The sequence below is a fragment of the Stegodyphus dumicola genome, chromosome 4 (assembly GCF_044657685.1).
Source record: "Stegodyphus dumicola isolate Sdum_Otavi_A_Nest chromosome 4, ASM4465768v1".
NCBI lineage: Eukaryota > Metazoa > Arthropoda > Arachnida > Araneae > Eresidae > Stegodyphus > Stegodyphus dumicola.
Genome location: NC_140771.1, coordinates 183,120,952 through 183,135,139, shown reverse-complemented (window position 1 = coordinate 183,135,139; position 14,188 = coordinate 183,120,952). Strand labels below are relative to the sequence as shown.

Genomic DNA, 14,188 nt, shown 5'->3' with positions numbered 1-14,188 from the left:
GTATTGTCAATTTGAATATTGTCAAATGCAAATTCTGCTTCATATTCCTGTACTGCAAACGTGATACCGATTGTCGTACAACAGGAACAGAAATGTTCTTATCAAAAGACCAGTACATTTTTTCTTGAGGTAAAGAATGATATCCTGTAAGCAATAATATTCCAATAAATCTTCTCATATAGGCTTCAGATGCAATAAATTCTGGGTGCATTTTTTTTCTCGCTGAGCGTATATATTTGTCTGTTCAACGAGAAGAGAGTAAATGTCTAAACCAAAACGAAAATTGAAAATCTGTGTACTAGTTTTACCTTGTATTTTGTCTTTTATAATTTCTCTTCTATCTCTTAACTTCATGTTCTTGACATAACTAACAGTTTCTTTTTTTATCCACTTCAAGATTTTAGTCTTCTGCTTTTTAAACTTTTTAGTATGACTATAACTGCTTTTAGAAGACTGAAACTTACTTCTTACGTGAATTTCAACTTCCCCAGCAGTATCATTTGGTAAAATATCATTATCATTATTTAAAACATTGCCATTCCTTTCTTCTTCGTCACTAACCTCTGCAATTTCTGGGGAAACAACAACAATATTACTTTCATTCTGGTCATTATTAAAATTATCATCATCTGTTTCTTCATCAAAAAATCTTTGAAGGGCTTCTTCTAATGCAAGATACCTCATTCTAGGCATTTTTAAACAACCAGAACATCGAAAGGAATAAGTGAAAAAGGAGATTGACTACCCGTTTCCTGCTGACATTGCGTCAGCGCAAGGCCTGTTTTCCCATCCTTCCCAACACAAATATAAACATCTGACTGATGTAATGTTCTGATAAATGGTGACCTTGACTACAAATAGATCACTCATACAGACGGCGATTCTTTCGTTAAATATTTTCAGCAAAAATACCCGGTTGAAAATTTTGCTTAAATTTTGCTTAAAGTATGAGATTAATTATTATAAACAAAATGATTGTTGAAGGCAAATATTTTTTTACAGAAATAATCTTCATAATATTCCCTAGACAAAATCATCTGGTATAATATATCTTAGGCAGTTATATTTATATACGCATTTATTTTGACCATTGCGTCAACGCAACACCAGCGGCTAATGGTTTAAAAGTGTTGATTATACTTTAGTGGTATTATTTTGGAAATTGAAATGATATGGTATGCAAGGTGCATCTCACAATTTTAAGAACTGAAAAAAAAAAAAAAAGTGAAAATAAAAAATATATAAAAAGGGGAAGAAAATCTGAAGACTTTCAGATTTTATATTACGCCCAAGGGGTGCTTTTTTAATATTTTTTGTGTTACCTTTAGTTATTAAATTTAATGTGTTTCTGGACTTAACCATAAAATTCAGCTCCACAGCAATATCGCAAAGTAATTAAAAAGAGTATATTTTGAAAATTTCCGATACACAGTCTCGTGCGCTGGAGATGAAAATGTCTTTTTTTTTTTTTTTTTTATTTTATTTTTTTTTTTTTTAACATACAATGTTGCCAACACTTGCTTTGAAATCGTTGAGTTTCTTAATCAAAAACTCATAAATGCATCACAAAATGTGAAATAGTTGTTAAAATAAATTCCTTATTCGGGTGGGTCATTCAAAATTTGATGGCTCTAGATACCGTTGGTTTATCTCAGTGCGAGAAACATACATACATTTATGCAGATTCTTCATTATTTAATTTCTTTAAATATGATACAGGGCGATATTTGGTGGCAACAATTTGAAAAGTGAAACCCTGTTTAGTGAAATGCCACAAAATGCCAAAACAAAATTAATAGCCCTTCTGGGCTAATATTGTTTAAGCGAAAAATATTGGCAACCGATGTATTAAGGGAAAAATGTGTCGCCAAGTTTGGGCACCGTATGAAAAAAGATACCTTTAAATAATAACATTTTAATGTGTTTCTGAAAACAAATTCTAACATCATCATAAAAAAAAAAAAAAAAAAAAAAATAGGAACTGAAGAAAAGGAGGCACTATAAAAGAATTCTATTGCCAACTGGAATGGTGCACCTAAACCAAGATAAAGAGAAAAAATGTGAGTATAGGTGGAAATGCATGTAAGGCAGCAAAGTTTCTTATGTGCTTAGGGCCTATAAAAGTCTTAATCTAGCCCCAATTGTCAGGCAAAAATGTGTACAAATCCTGTTCTGGTAATGTGGGTAAACTTTGTGATTTCTTGCATACAGATATTTTGGAAGTTTTATATAATTCCAAGAACAAATTCATTGTGAGTGATCCCATTGGAGTTGATAATTAAGATTATCTTTGTGAACTTTTGCAAGCACAATTTTTGTATTCAAATGCCCAAGTTCATAAGATTGAACCTTTATTAATTTAAGTTACTTTTTTAAATAATTTTTCTTTTAATTTTAAAAATGGAATAAAAAAGTATAAATTGAATTTATTGATTAAATATACAGTTCTATAATTTGTGTATTTAATTTCGAAGTACACTGTATATAAATATATATATATAAAAGCATTTTTATCTGTTATGTATGTGAGTGTGTTTATGATAATTCTCATTTTTTATTTCATATCCTTATATGGTTGTTTAAATTTTTTAGAGGCCTGCAGGATTTTGCTTCAGTGCCATATTTACCGTCTCGTCAGCAGTTAGAATTTGTTCTAATTCGCACTCAGGCTGCAGCTAAACTTATATTTCAAGCTTTGCATTACTGCAGGCAAACATTTTGGTATCCTTTATAAAACAGTTTTATGCAGAGGGGTGTTATTGTTTATATAGATAGAACTTAAGAATAAAAAAAGAAGTGGTACTTCCTGATTATCTGCACCCCTTCCTGAAAAGTGAGCAACTGCTGGTGACTAATTTTTTTGTCAAGCTTAGATGTGAAAGACAACAGCCACTTTGAAAAATGGTGGCATACTAAGAATTACACAAAACAGCAATCAATTAATGAAAATAAAAATATAAGAAACTTAACCTTCCCCCTCCCACTGTTCTCCCATCTACGTTACAATCTGTTTTAGCTTGAGAAAAACATATTCCCTAATTGTACAAATATGGCATCATGCACAACTTGGTATTACTCATACTGTTGTTCTCCCCTTGTGCACAGAAATCTGTTTCCATTTTGAAAAAAAAGTAAGAATTGTTCAATTCGGCATTGCATGCAAATTTTGATCCATAAAATTTTATCGATAGAAATACTTCTTCATGAAATGCACATTTGTGCATTCTGTGTAGTTGAGCAAGCACCATATTTCTGAAGAAATGCAAGTTTCTTTTTTATCAACCAGCAAACTCCACAATCCTGTTATGGTTTCTTATGAGAAAAAATATACTCAAATGTAACGAAAACAAATACTAATTTAAAAAATTGTCATTGAATTTGAAAGGGAAAATTAACTGTCGCAGCTCGCATACATGGATTGTAACATATATACATTTTGGCAACATAGCATATTGCCTCTTGGATACTTTTCATCAATAACTTCTTAAATAGAAGCCATGATGTTGCACACTGGTGGCTGACAGGGAAAAGGTCCGAACACTTGAGAGCCACTTAAATGTTGTTTTAAATTGAATATTTGGTTCAAAATTAGCAGTTTAGAGTCTCAAATGATTCAAAGGAATGAAGCATGTATTCAGAATTCGTTAATCAACTTGGTTTAAGGCTTCAAAAACACTTTTCCCTTGACAAGTGCTGTTTGAAGCATTAAGCAAAGGAGATTAATTCTTATTTTTTGCATTATCTTCAGTATTGTATACATATCTGAAGTTTAATTTTTAATTGTTCTCCTTTTAGGTTACGACTTTAAGTGAGAAAGAATTATTAAGGCCTTCATAGGGATTAAATTGTATACAATAATTTAAGCTCCAATTTTTCCTTTCTTTTAATAATTATATATATTGAAAATATATATTTTCAATTCATTTGTGGATATAATATTGGACGTTTATTCCAAATGCATAGAAATACATTATTAATTTTTGTATGCTCTTATGTGTTCTAAGTTAAAATACTGCTTTAAAGTTACAGCTGACTTAAATAATGAAATGTTAGAATTCTCCTACCCCCTGTGTGCTAATAATATTCAAGTCATTTGACTGCATAGCAATATACAGGAAGGATGCTTGGAAATATTTTTTAAGGAAGTTGGAAGCTTTTAAATTTCAGCAGGGCAAATTTGTTAATATAAAAGTTTCTGTTAAAGAAATTTTCACTGTATTTTATATACAGTCAAAAGTCGTTAATTCGGACACCCATAATCCGGACCTCAAAGCTAAAAACTTTCTGTGCATGCGCCGCGTTAGCACATGCGCACAGGCGTTTTATGCGTGCACGTAAGACCTTGACTACTGCGCATATGCGTGTGCGCAAGTGCAGAATACGTTTTCGCCTGCGCGTTTAATGTATAACGGACGGTGTAAGCTAAAATTATCTAATTATCTATTTCACTTAATGTTAATGATTGCGTTGTTTCTTAATCTTCGAATTGGATCCCGCTTAATATTTTCTGCAGACTGTAAGAGCAATTTTATAAAAGTAAACTTGAACTTTCGATTATGTCAAATAGAATTCCCGATGCTGGAACTTCCAAAGGATCTACAAAACGAAAGTATGTTTCGATGTCCAACAAACAAAAAGTGGAATTGCTGCAAAAAATGGATAAAGACATGAAGAATGTGACAGAGAGGTTAGTGAAAACGAAAAAAATTCGATTGACAAGTTAGTCGGTATTCTCGGCACAGCAGTTAACGGGACTTGAACAGCAGAACTTAGTAACTGAACAAGAAATTATATCTGTTTATAGAATTAAAGTATTATCACATAAAATGAAGCAACTTAAACAACTTACATTGAAAGAAATGTTTAATAAAGTAAACAAATAAATATTAAGCTTTTTTTTTTTTTTTTATAAATTTTGATACCCTTTAGATCATAATTTTCTTTATTTCATAAGTTAAGATTTCATATTTTTAATTTTAGAATTTCTGCATGCCATCTTATGAGATTTAAACTGATGATCTATAATCCGGAATCGCCGAAGTCCTGACGAATCCGGATTAACGACTTTTGACTGTACTCATAAACACACAACTTGCATTACAATTCTTTCTTATTTTTATAAATGGCAAGGTGTTAGGTGAGAATTCCAATCCTCATTATCATGGTCAGGAAGACATGATAATGAAGTGTTATGACATAGTAGGATACTGGACGTTCTTTGCATTAACACTCCATTCCTCTCTCCTTCTGTAATGAAATTTACAATTTTTTAAATAAAATTTTCTCTGCTGTCAGTTTACCAAGTTGTTTAATAACATTTTTCAAAATATGCTTACTTTTACTACATTCAAATTCTAGATATTTCATACAAATTAACATTAAGTCACGAATTTCCAATGAAGTTTTGTGCTGTAACTGGCATCTGTATTTTATACAGTTGGAATAAATTTTTATGCATTGCATAAAAATAAAGTTTCTCAAATGTAAATTTAAATTAATCTTTTTCATCATTTAAAGTTTGATTTTTCCCCCTTTTCCACCTTGTTTGGGCAACGAGTCATTTTTTTTTTTTTTTTACCCTAATTCTTAAGGAATATGTTAGTGGCCACATGCAGTTTAAGAAATCTCTTGGACGTGTGTTCATATTTACATGCCTTAAAAGGCAAGTATTTTTCATCGCTACATAATAATTCCATAGTAACCCTATGATTTTTACATATTAAATATTGCATCAGAAGCATTGCTTTATTTATCATATTTCATTTATTAATTGTAATTTTTTAAAATGTTGATCTCATATTGCCTATCTACAATACCCACCTCCCATGGGGTCGTTTGTTGATTTGGATGAGATCTGTACTTTGGCAGTCTCAATTCTGAGCATATAAAATATGAAATGGATTCTTGTTAAAATTCCTCTGCATGTATCTGATGCAGGGGACAAACAATTTTCTGTTCTTTTGTCCTTTTTTTTCATAGTGAGCTGATATATTGCCTTCTGGATTAAGTTGAAATTGGCAGCCTGCAGACCTCATCAGTTGTTGAACTGCTTCTCCTATGCTTAGGTAATGAAGAAGACTTGCCTTGACATGAGTTGAGGTTAACAATGCTTTCAGCCATGATTTTACTATTCTTACATGGAATGCTTTTTTTTTTTTTTTTTTTTTCTGCCTCATTTGGAGAAGATCCATAGCTGTCTTACATGGCAGGAAGGGGCTGGAGAGAAAGTGACTGAGTGTGCTGTTAGAGCTGAGTTTAAATTCTGAACAAAGGTTTGGGCTATTTAATTACAGCAAAGCAATTGAGAATCATCTGCCATAGGAAGAACGGCCCTTGTGGAAAACTTTCTAAAAGGGAATCTGGCACATATATACATTACACATAAGAAAAATCACAACAACGCCTATGTAACCAGCTCATTTGCCTGGATTCAAATCAAACTACCAGTGTTCAGTGAAATTTACCATTGGTGGACCCAGAATACAGAATCGTGAACATTTGTGATTGTAGTGACAATGGAAGAACGTAGTCTGTCAATACAGAAGTTCTGTTCAGAATATGATAATTGAAAAGGATATGTAATCCTTTTCAATTATCATATTCCATTTTTAGGGATACTTTTCTTAAATAGTGGACTGGAAGCTTAAGCATTTTGCCTTGGATGCTTTGCTAAGTTAAATAAACCAAGTGTAAATTTCATAGTATTTTAAATAAAGTAAACCAAATATAAATTTGACATCATATTTTATAAGTATATTCAGTTTTTGAGAGCAATAAAGTTCAAAATGTGATTTGTTCACTGTTACCAGTTCGCGTGACCTTAATCCCATTGAAAATCTTTGGGATGCTCTCGGTCGTGTTGTATCTTCACGTTTTCCACCTCCAGCCACTCTTATTGAGCTGGAAACTGCTGTACAAGAAGAATGGCGATTGCTTAATTCTGCGGTGGTTGACCACATAATTGAAAGCATGGTCACAAGGTGTAAATTTTGTATATAGATGAGGAGGGATCACAAACCCTATTAATGTCTTTTTTTTTTTTTTTTTCATTTTATGTTGTTTATTTTCACTTTATACATAATTCTGTTTAAGTCTCCAGTATGTCATTATCTGATAACTTAAAAAAATTAATATTGTTTTCATTTCTGTATATAATTATTGATTTTGTTTTATGCATAAATGTATATGCTACTTTCCTGCCGAATTTTATGTCAATCAAAGCAGTATTTGTTGATTTTTTTGCATTTTACATCTTCGTGCTTAACTTTTGGAAGTGAGTATACTTTGTCAGAAAGTAATCGTGAATTGACTGTAAATTTAAAGCAGTTACTTGAAGCTATTTACAGTATAAAACCAATGTCGATTGATTCTGAGGGGGCATTTTCCGTGGCCAACAATTTTTGCACCAAAATTAGGTCGAAGCTATCAGATATATCACTACATGCACTGGTGTTTTAAAATATTTTTTCATTAATATAAATGCATAAATAAATGGATAAGTAAAGAAAAAGTTTCTTTTAAATTTCTAAAAAATATTATTTTAATTATAAGTCTTTTGATAATGTAAGTATGTCAACTGCAAATGCTTGAAAGCCCGAAAAAACAATGAAGCTCAAGCTCGAGCTTAACCGAGCTTCAAATCATCGAGCTTTACCAAACCCTAGCTTAGACCCTAGAACAATATCGACAGCTTTCTGGGTAGGGTCTTCTAGACAGAGCATCAATGTTTTCATGTGATGATTCCTTCCGATGATAGATAGTGGTTTCATATTCCTGGATCCATCTGTTTGGCCTTCGCAATTTTTAAAATTTAAGAGATAGGTCAATGGTGCATGATCTGCATGGAACAGGAATTTTCTGCATAGATGTGATGGTGGAAATGTTCTTTGGCTTTAACTATGGCGAGCAACTCTTTCATGGTGACCCACTAGTTTCTCTGCAATTCAGATTGACACTTGTTCCAGTATGACACAACATGTTCTTGACCATTTATTTCAGGGGATTAATCAGCACCAACACTCTCATTCCTTGCATCCATGTTGAGGATAAGTGGTTTGGTGAGCTGAGAATATGCCAGGATTGTCACAGATATTAAAGCCATCTTCAGGTTGTTAAATGCATCCTCATATTTTTTGTCCACAAAAGCTGTTGCTTGCTCTCTGTTAGCTTGTCAAGAGGTCTTGTGATAAAAGAAAAGTCCTTTACAAATCTCCTGTAGTAGGTGCAGAGGGTGTTAGTACTCCTTTCAGGCTGTTACAGTTCTTTGGATATTCCAATATGCCATACCGTAAACTGTTTTCACTATGAATCCAGGAAATAAAAATTCCATTCTTGCTGGTACTGTGATATCCTCTTAAGCTATTATTTGGTGCTTGAACTACTGTTTAACTCAATCTTGAATTTGAAACAGGGTTATGTCCTCAGAGCAGTGCAGGATTTATGTATAATAGCTTAGGGCCTCCACTTTCTTGGGGGGGGGCCCTCCAAAATTAAAAAAGTCCAAGTAAAAATTATATTTTTTGGAAAGTTTAATCAGAGTGTGTAAGGGTGTGTAATATTTGCTACGTATATTGTGTGATGGTAGGCAGCACTTTCAAACGTGATATTTAATTTTCAATCGACGTTGATTTTATCTCTGGGCAAAGTCCGGAGGGTAATGGAGGGAGGTGTCCAGATGAGTTTAACTTCCAGTTGTTGAGCAGAATCTTTTTGGATGATAGTAACTTTAGGCAAATTTTTTTCAGCTGATGATAATATTGTATCAATAGCAATATTGCAGAAAACATCATTTATATGACCCATGATGAAATGTCTTTACCGCCACTCATTGCAGAAATCTGAAGGGTTTTAAAATGTGGCTTCTCAATATCTGGCAACCTCCACCCCATGAGATTTCCACTAATAGTGGTCTTAGTGCCTTGGATATTCTGCAGTTCTGTCATATATGGCCTTCACCTCCATTGTTACTGGATGGTGGTCTCTACATGTTCCTTGCTGGGCTGCCTTGAATTTCATGTCATACATTAAAATACTTTTTAGATATTTCATATCCACCATTTGAAAGACTTTCTGTATTTCATGATCCCAGATACCATTGCTAAAGTGTGGTAGGGACATGATTTCTCGTGTTTCTGACGTGCAATCCAAAAAGATGAGATGAGATAGACTTTCAACATACATAGCAAGCTCTTGGAGTGTTTCTGTGGACATCAGTTGGCGAGATTTTAACTAAAGCCTGCTGTAGTCTTCTAAACACTTCTTCCTGAAGCATAGCTCCAATGCACTGAATAAAACTTATATGCCTAGCCTTTGAGCCTTTGAGTTTGGATTATATCTCCTGCATCTGCTCTCAGAGAAGCAGCAAGGTGGCAGCCTTAGCTTAGGAATCCCATCTATTTTCTTCTGTCACTATGGAAGATTGATTCTTGTACACTTGCTGGGAAGTGCTACCATCATATATTTGTAGCTTTAGAGAGGGATGAGACAACATGGCTAGAAATTTTAAAGTATCGAGATTTTTTCTAGCTGTAATTATGGATATCTTTAAGCACAGCACCATCAATAGTTCACTTCAAACTGCTAAGAATGTTAAATACAAAGCACCTCTAAAGAGTGAAGCTCACACAGAGATATCTCAATACTCCAAAGTTGACTCTGAACTGAAAAACTGAGAGTAGATGCTCTCCCTCATCTTATACAGTTTTACTCCAGCTGCCAAGCAGTTTCCACCCCATGAGATTCTTCATTCCTTCCATTTCTCAAAATTACTGGAAGGCATATATAGTTAAAGTTACACCTAAGAGCTGGATCCGGTTACATATAGGAATCAGTTACAGTACCAATTACAGTTATACATGGACCAGATCAAAACATCTCAGAATGGTAGCCAAATTTGGGTGACTTTTGGCAATTTCTTGCAAAATTTGGTGGCAAAAACTAATTGCCAAAACCATTGCTAGTTTGGCAATATCTCGCTGATTTAGTGAGATAGCCATTTACTCAGTTTTAAATATACTTGCCCTTGTAATCTTATTTTTCTGTAAAGCTTCGTTACACTATGTAATGTATATTGAATGCGTTTCATTAACTGTACTGTACATTATCTAAACAAGTGGATAAGTGATCCAAATTCTACAACAATTGTGTAATTTTCTTTTTATGTAAATAGGGGTTTTCCAAACATGTCAGAAGTCATCCAAAAAGTGTGTAATTTGCAGGCCAAAATTTTCTATAATAATTTCAAGGATTTATATAACTAAGAAAAAATTGTTTTTCTGACTGCTTAGTGTGAAATATATTGATATTAAAACTGACATTGAGCACGGAAATTTCAGTTAAAAGAGAAATTAATAAAAATATAAGGATACAATCATGATGTGGAATTTTGTATGTGATAAGTAGAATGTGGGTATGTAATTTGCTGAATAAAACTGAGATATTATAGCCATATTCTTTTACCTATCCCTTTCTTTGAGTTCTGTGCTTGATTTTGTGTTTTCTTAAATGTTTTTGGCTGTTTCATGAAACTGTTATGGTTTATTTGGTGGTGTTGATGGTTAACATATCTCTTCTACTGTTTCTGTTGTTTTCCTAATTTTGAGAGGTTTTTATTTTCTTAGATGTTTCTTTTTCTTTTCTTTGTTCAAATCAAATTTCTTAGATGTTTCCTTTTATTTTTTTGTTCAAATCAAAATGGTCAACATTAGAATTTTTAAAAATTTTAAGTTGTTTTTGGAAGCCCGGTCGTATATTTCTTTTCATCATGAACATGTTTTGGGACTCTTGAAATGATGTTAATATGCAATTGTGTCACTTGGAATGTCTTTTGTTAGGACTTTTGAAACCTAAAGCTCCGATTTTTAATAAATTTGCACATCCATGCTATATAATATCACATATGGAATCCATTTACTGGTATGCTTAAAAATATATAACTTTTATTTACATTGGTTAGTAAATTCCTTAATTTCTCATTAGTTATTTACTACAGAGACTTAGAATTGGTCATATCATATTGACTTTAATCATGGCAGCATCTGTAACTGCAAGAGTCCAGTAAGTAATATTTCTAACTTTAGAAAATGAATGAAACTCTAATTTCTGTGTTGATTTATGCAAGTGTATTTTATATTTTATTGATAAATGTTTTGAGTGACAGAATGCAATTTGTTATGAAATATTAATTATTTACAAGAGTATTTTGTGAATCTTAATCATTATGAATTTAAAGCACATTAAAATTTCATTTTCATACTACAGTACAAAGTTCGAAATCCGGACTTGTTGGGACTTCGGCGATTCCGGATTTGGGATTATCCTGGATATTAGATCATCAGTTTACATATAGTAAGATGGCATGTAGAAATTGTAAAATTAAAAATATGAAATTGTGATTAATGAAATAATAAAGTATTTATGATCTAAAGGGTATCAAAATATACAAAAAAAAAAAAAAAAAAAAAAAAGCTTAATATTTATTTGTTTACCTTATTAAACATTTTTTTCAATGTAAGTTGTTTAAGTTTCTTCGTTTTTTTGTGCTAATACTTTCTCGTTAATTCTGTAGACAGACATAATCTCTTGTTTAGTTACATTTTTGAAGTCCTGTAACTGCTGTTTCAAGAATTCCATCTAACTTGTCAGTAGAAATTTTCTCGTTTTCAGTAAATTCTCTGTCACTTCTTCACTATCGGTAGTGGTATTTTCTGGATCTAGAACCATACTACAGATTTCACCATTCATTAATTGATTGATGATTGAGAAGCATTGTCATCACAATGAAAAATGTCTTTTATATCATTTTCATTTAATACCACTTCTCCACATTCCTTTACGAAATCTGTTGATTGGAAAATTTCACATTTTTTGTGATATCCAAAAACCTTTAAAATTCGCAGCTATCATCATCAAATTTAGCTATCCTTCATTATTCATATTTGACTATCATCATGAGCATGGCGACTAACGACAAGTTGTTCCGTTAAATTTTATCTTCCTTCTATCGCGCACTGAGATAATCAAGCCTGAATTGTATTAGTTTAGTTATTTATTATACTTATGTTTATTTCTTGCACATGCTTAAGGCTTATCAGAGTTCTGAATAAATAAATTCCTTCATATACTTAAGCCTTATTGAATGCCAGTGCTAGATATCTTACTGCCTGATGCAGTCTCTGTGGGTCCTAAATTCTATGACTTGGTGTGGCCATACGAGCCTTGACGCTGGTTCTGGGTTTATGTGAATAACAAATTGGTTATTCTTAATTCAAATAGCCCTAAATTTAATCTTTAGGTCGATGAGTATCATCAACAAAATCTATTTTTAGTATATGGAATTTGGTAAATTTTTCCTTGTCAACATTTTTTAGTGCATTTAACTTAAATCTGTAATCATCGCCAAGGTAATGTCAACATAAGAGGTTACAATACTCCTTTATTATTCAATTACTAACATAATAAAATTGTTTAGGCATTTCTACATGAGTCATTACTCAAGTTGTCATGTTTTGATAAACATGTTGATGGAAGGAAAGTATAATAAATAATGATTCACCAGGTTGGCATCAGATCAACAATGTATTTATGTGGAATGTTTTGGTTTGATATGTGTGCCAAGCAAATATGCAGCAACAGAGCTAAATTACTGACCATACAAATTTATGCTAAAATGATTGATTGTTTCTTCAATAACAAGGTATTTTATTTAGTGTTGAAGTGAAATTAAGAATCAGGGTCTCCAGATGTTTTACTATGTGTGGAGGGGGGAATCAAATGCGAATGCCTACAAGAAAAATGTTTTTGAGGTTCGGATTTTAGATTATTCTGGATAATGGACGTCCGGATTTCGGACTTTGTGCTGTATTTTGTAAACTACTGGTTTTCAGTGTTTATAATTTATTTATTTCAGCATCATGTTTAAAGCTCTTTTAATACAGTTGTTCGATTTGTATCGAAAATTGCATCCTTGGTGTGAAAAATTGAAAAGAGGAGCTTGGAAATGGGTAAAACACTTTTTTTATTTCCAATGTTATGTAATATGGCTTGCATTCAAAAGTCTTATTTTAGTCTATGTGACAGCTTATCTCTTTAAAAAAATACAATGAAACTAAATTAATGCTTTGAATTTAATACATTATCTTCTGAGTCACATTTTTGGAGATAAATATATAGCATAAAAGATATTTGCTATTTTTATTTTATTTCAAATTGTTATTAATAGTGATATCTTGACCCTCTTCCTGGATTTCCAAACCACTTTATTTAATTAACATTCCAAGAGCAGAACTATGGAGGAGGGGCCAGGATTAAACTTACGTTTATGAGTATGAAAAATTTTATTCCGAAAGGTTTACTTTAAAAGTAGAATTCTTGAGCATCATATGTAAATTTATTAGATGTTACACAACACTTATTTGTTAAATGAGGATGATAAGTTAAATAATGGATAAAACAAAGAAGTTGCTGATTCATTACAGAGCAAATGGCCTGTAATACAATTTGATTGCAAAATATCCACCATTTCAGATATAGTGCTATGTTTTTCTTCCCTTGTTGTTATATCTGAAAATGGTAGTACATAATAGTATTTGTTGCCGAAAATGTTTGACAGGACATGCCAACTATTATGAATTTTCTATAATTATTACTGATTTATATCCTCTTACAGAACTACAAGTGTGACAAAAATTGCTATGGAAAATTACAAACTTGATGACAAAATTCTTTTCTGGGCAATAAGCATAGCAAAATTGGTAATCTTTATATTCAAAAGCAAGCTAACTTGCATGTGTGCATATATTTCTTTGAGTTTGATTAATGATTAACAAGTTTGTCACCATTTGGGAAGGGAATGGTTCAGAATGTGAGTGCAATGCTGATTAAATGATTGAAAGGTTTTTGACCATCTGGCTGGAAATATATTTAAAATAGTTTTGCAGCTTGCATTTGGAATTTCATAGAGAGCAGTTATCCTTTTTATATTTTCTGTGGATATTCTAAATACTAAATCCTGGTATGGAAAAGGCTATGACTGTGAAAGAGGTAAGTGAATGCACAACCACTTTTTTAAAATTTTAGAGTTGTAAAGGAAGAAAGCTGTGTTAAACTGATAACAAAAATGACTTTGATTGCATTTAAAATGTTCCAAAAATGTAAGCAGCATGTATTTAAATTGACAGATTTGAATAGA

At 32.1% G+C, this 14,188-nt stretch overlaps 1 protein-coding gene across 2 annotated transcripts in view; it reads left to right on the top strand.

Annotated features, from left to right (window-relative positions):
• Positions 1–14,188, top strand: part of LOC146997769 (uncharacterized) — a 71,838-nt gene that overhangs the window by 33,185 nt on the left and 24,465 nt on the right. The window contains exons 5-7 of one of the 2 annotated variants that reach the window (XM_085815863.1): positions 2,593–2,721; positions 10,978–11,055; positions 12,908–13,001. In XM_085815863.1, the coding sequence (XP_085671989.1) occupies positions 2,593–2,721; positions 10,978–11,055; positions 12,908–13,001 (301 nt within the window). The remainder of the gene's footprint in view (positions 1–2,592; positions 2,722–10,977; positions 11,056–12,907; positions 13,002–14,188) is intronic. The other variant, XM_085815864.1, reaches the window with a different exon arrangement.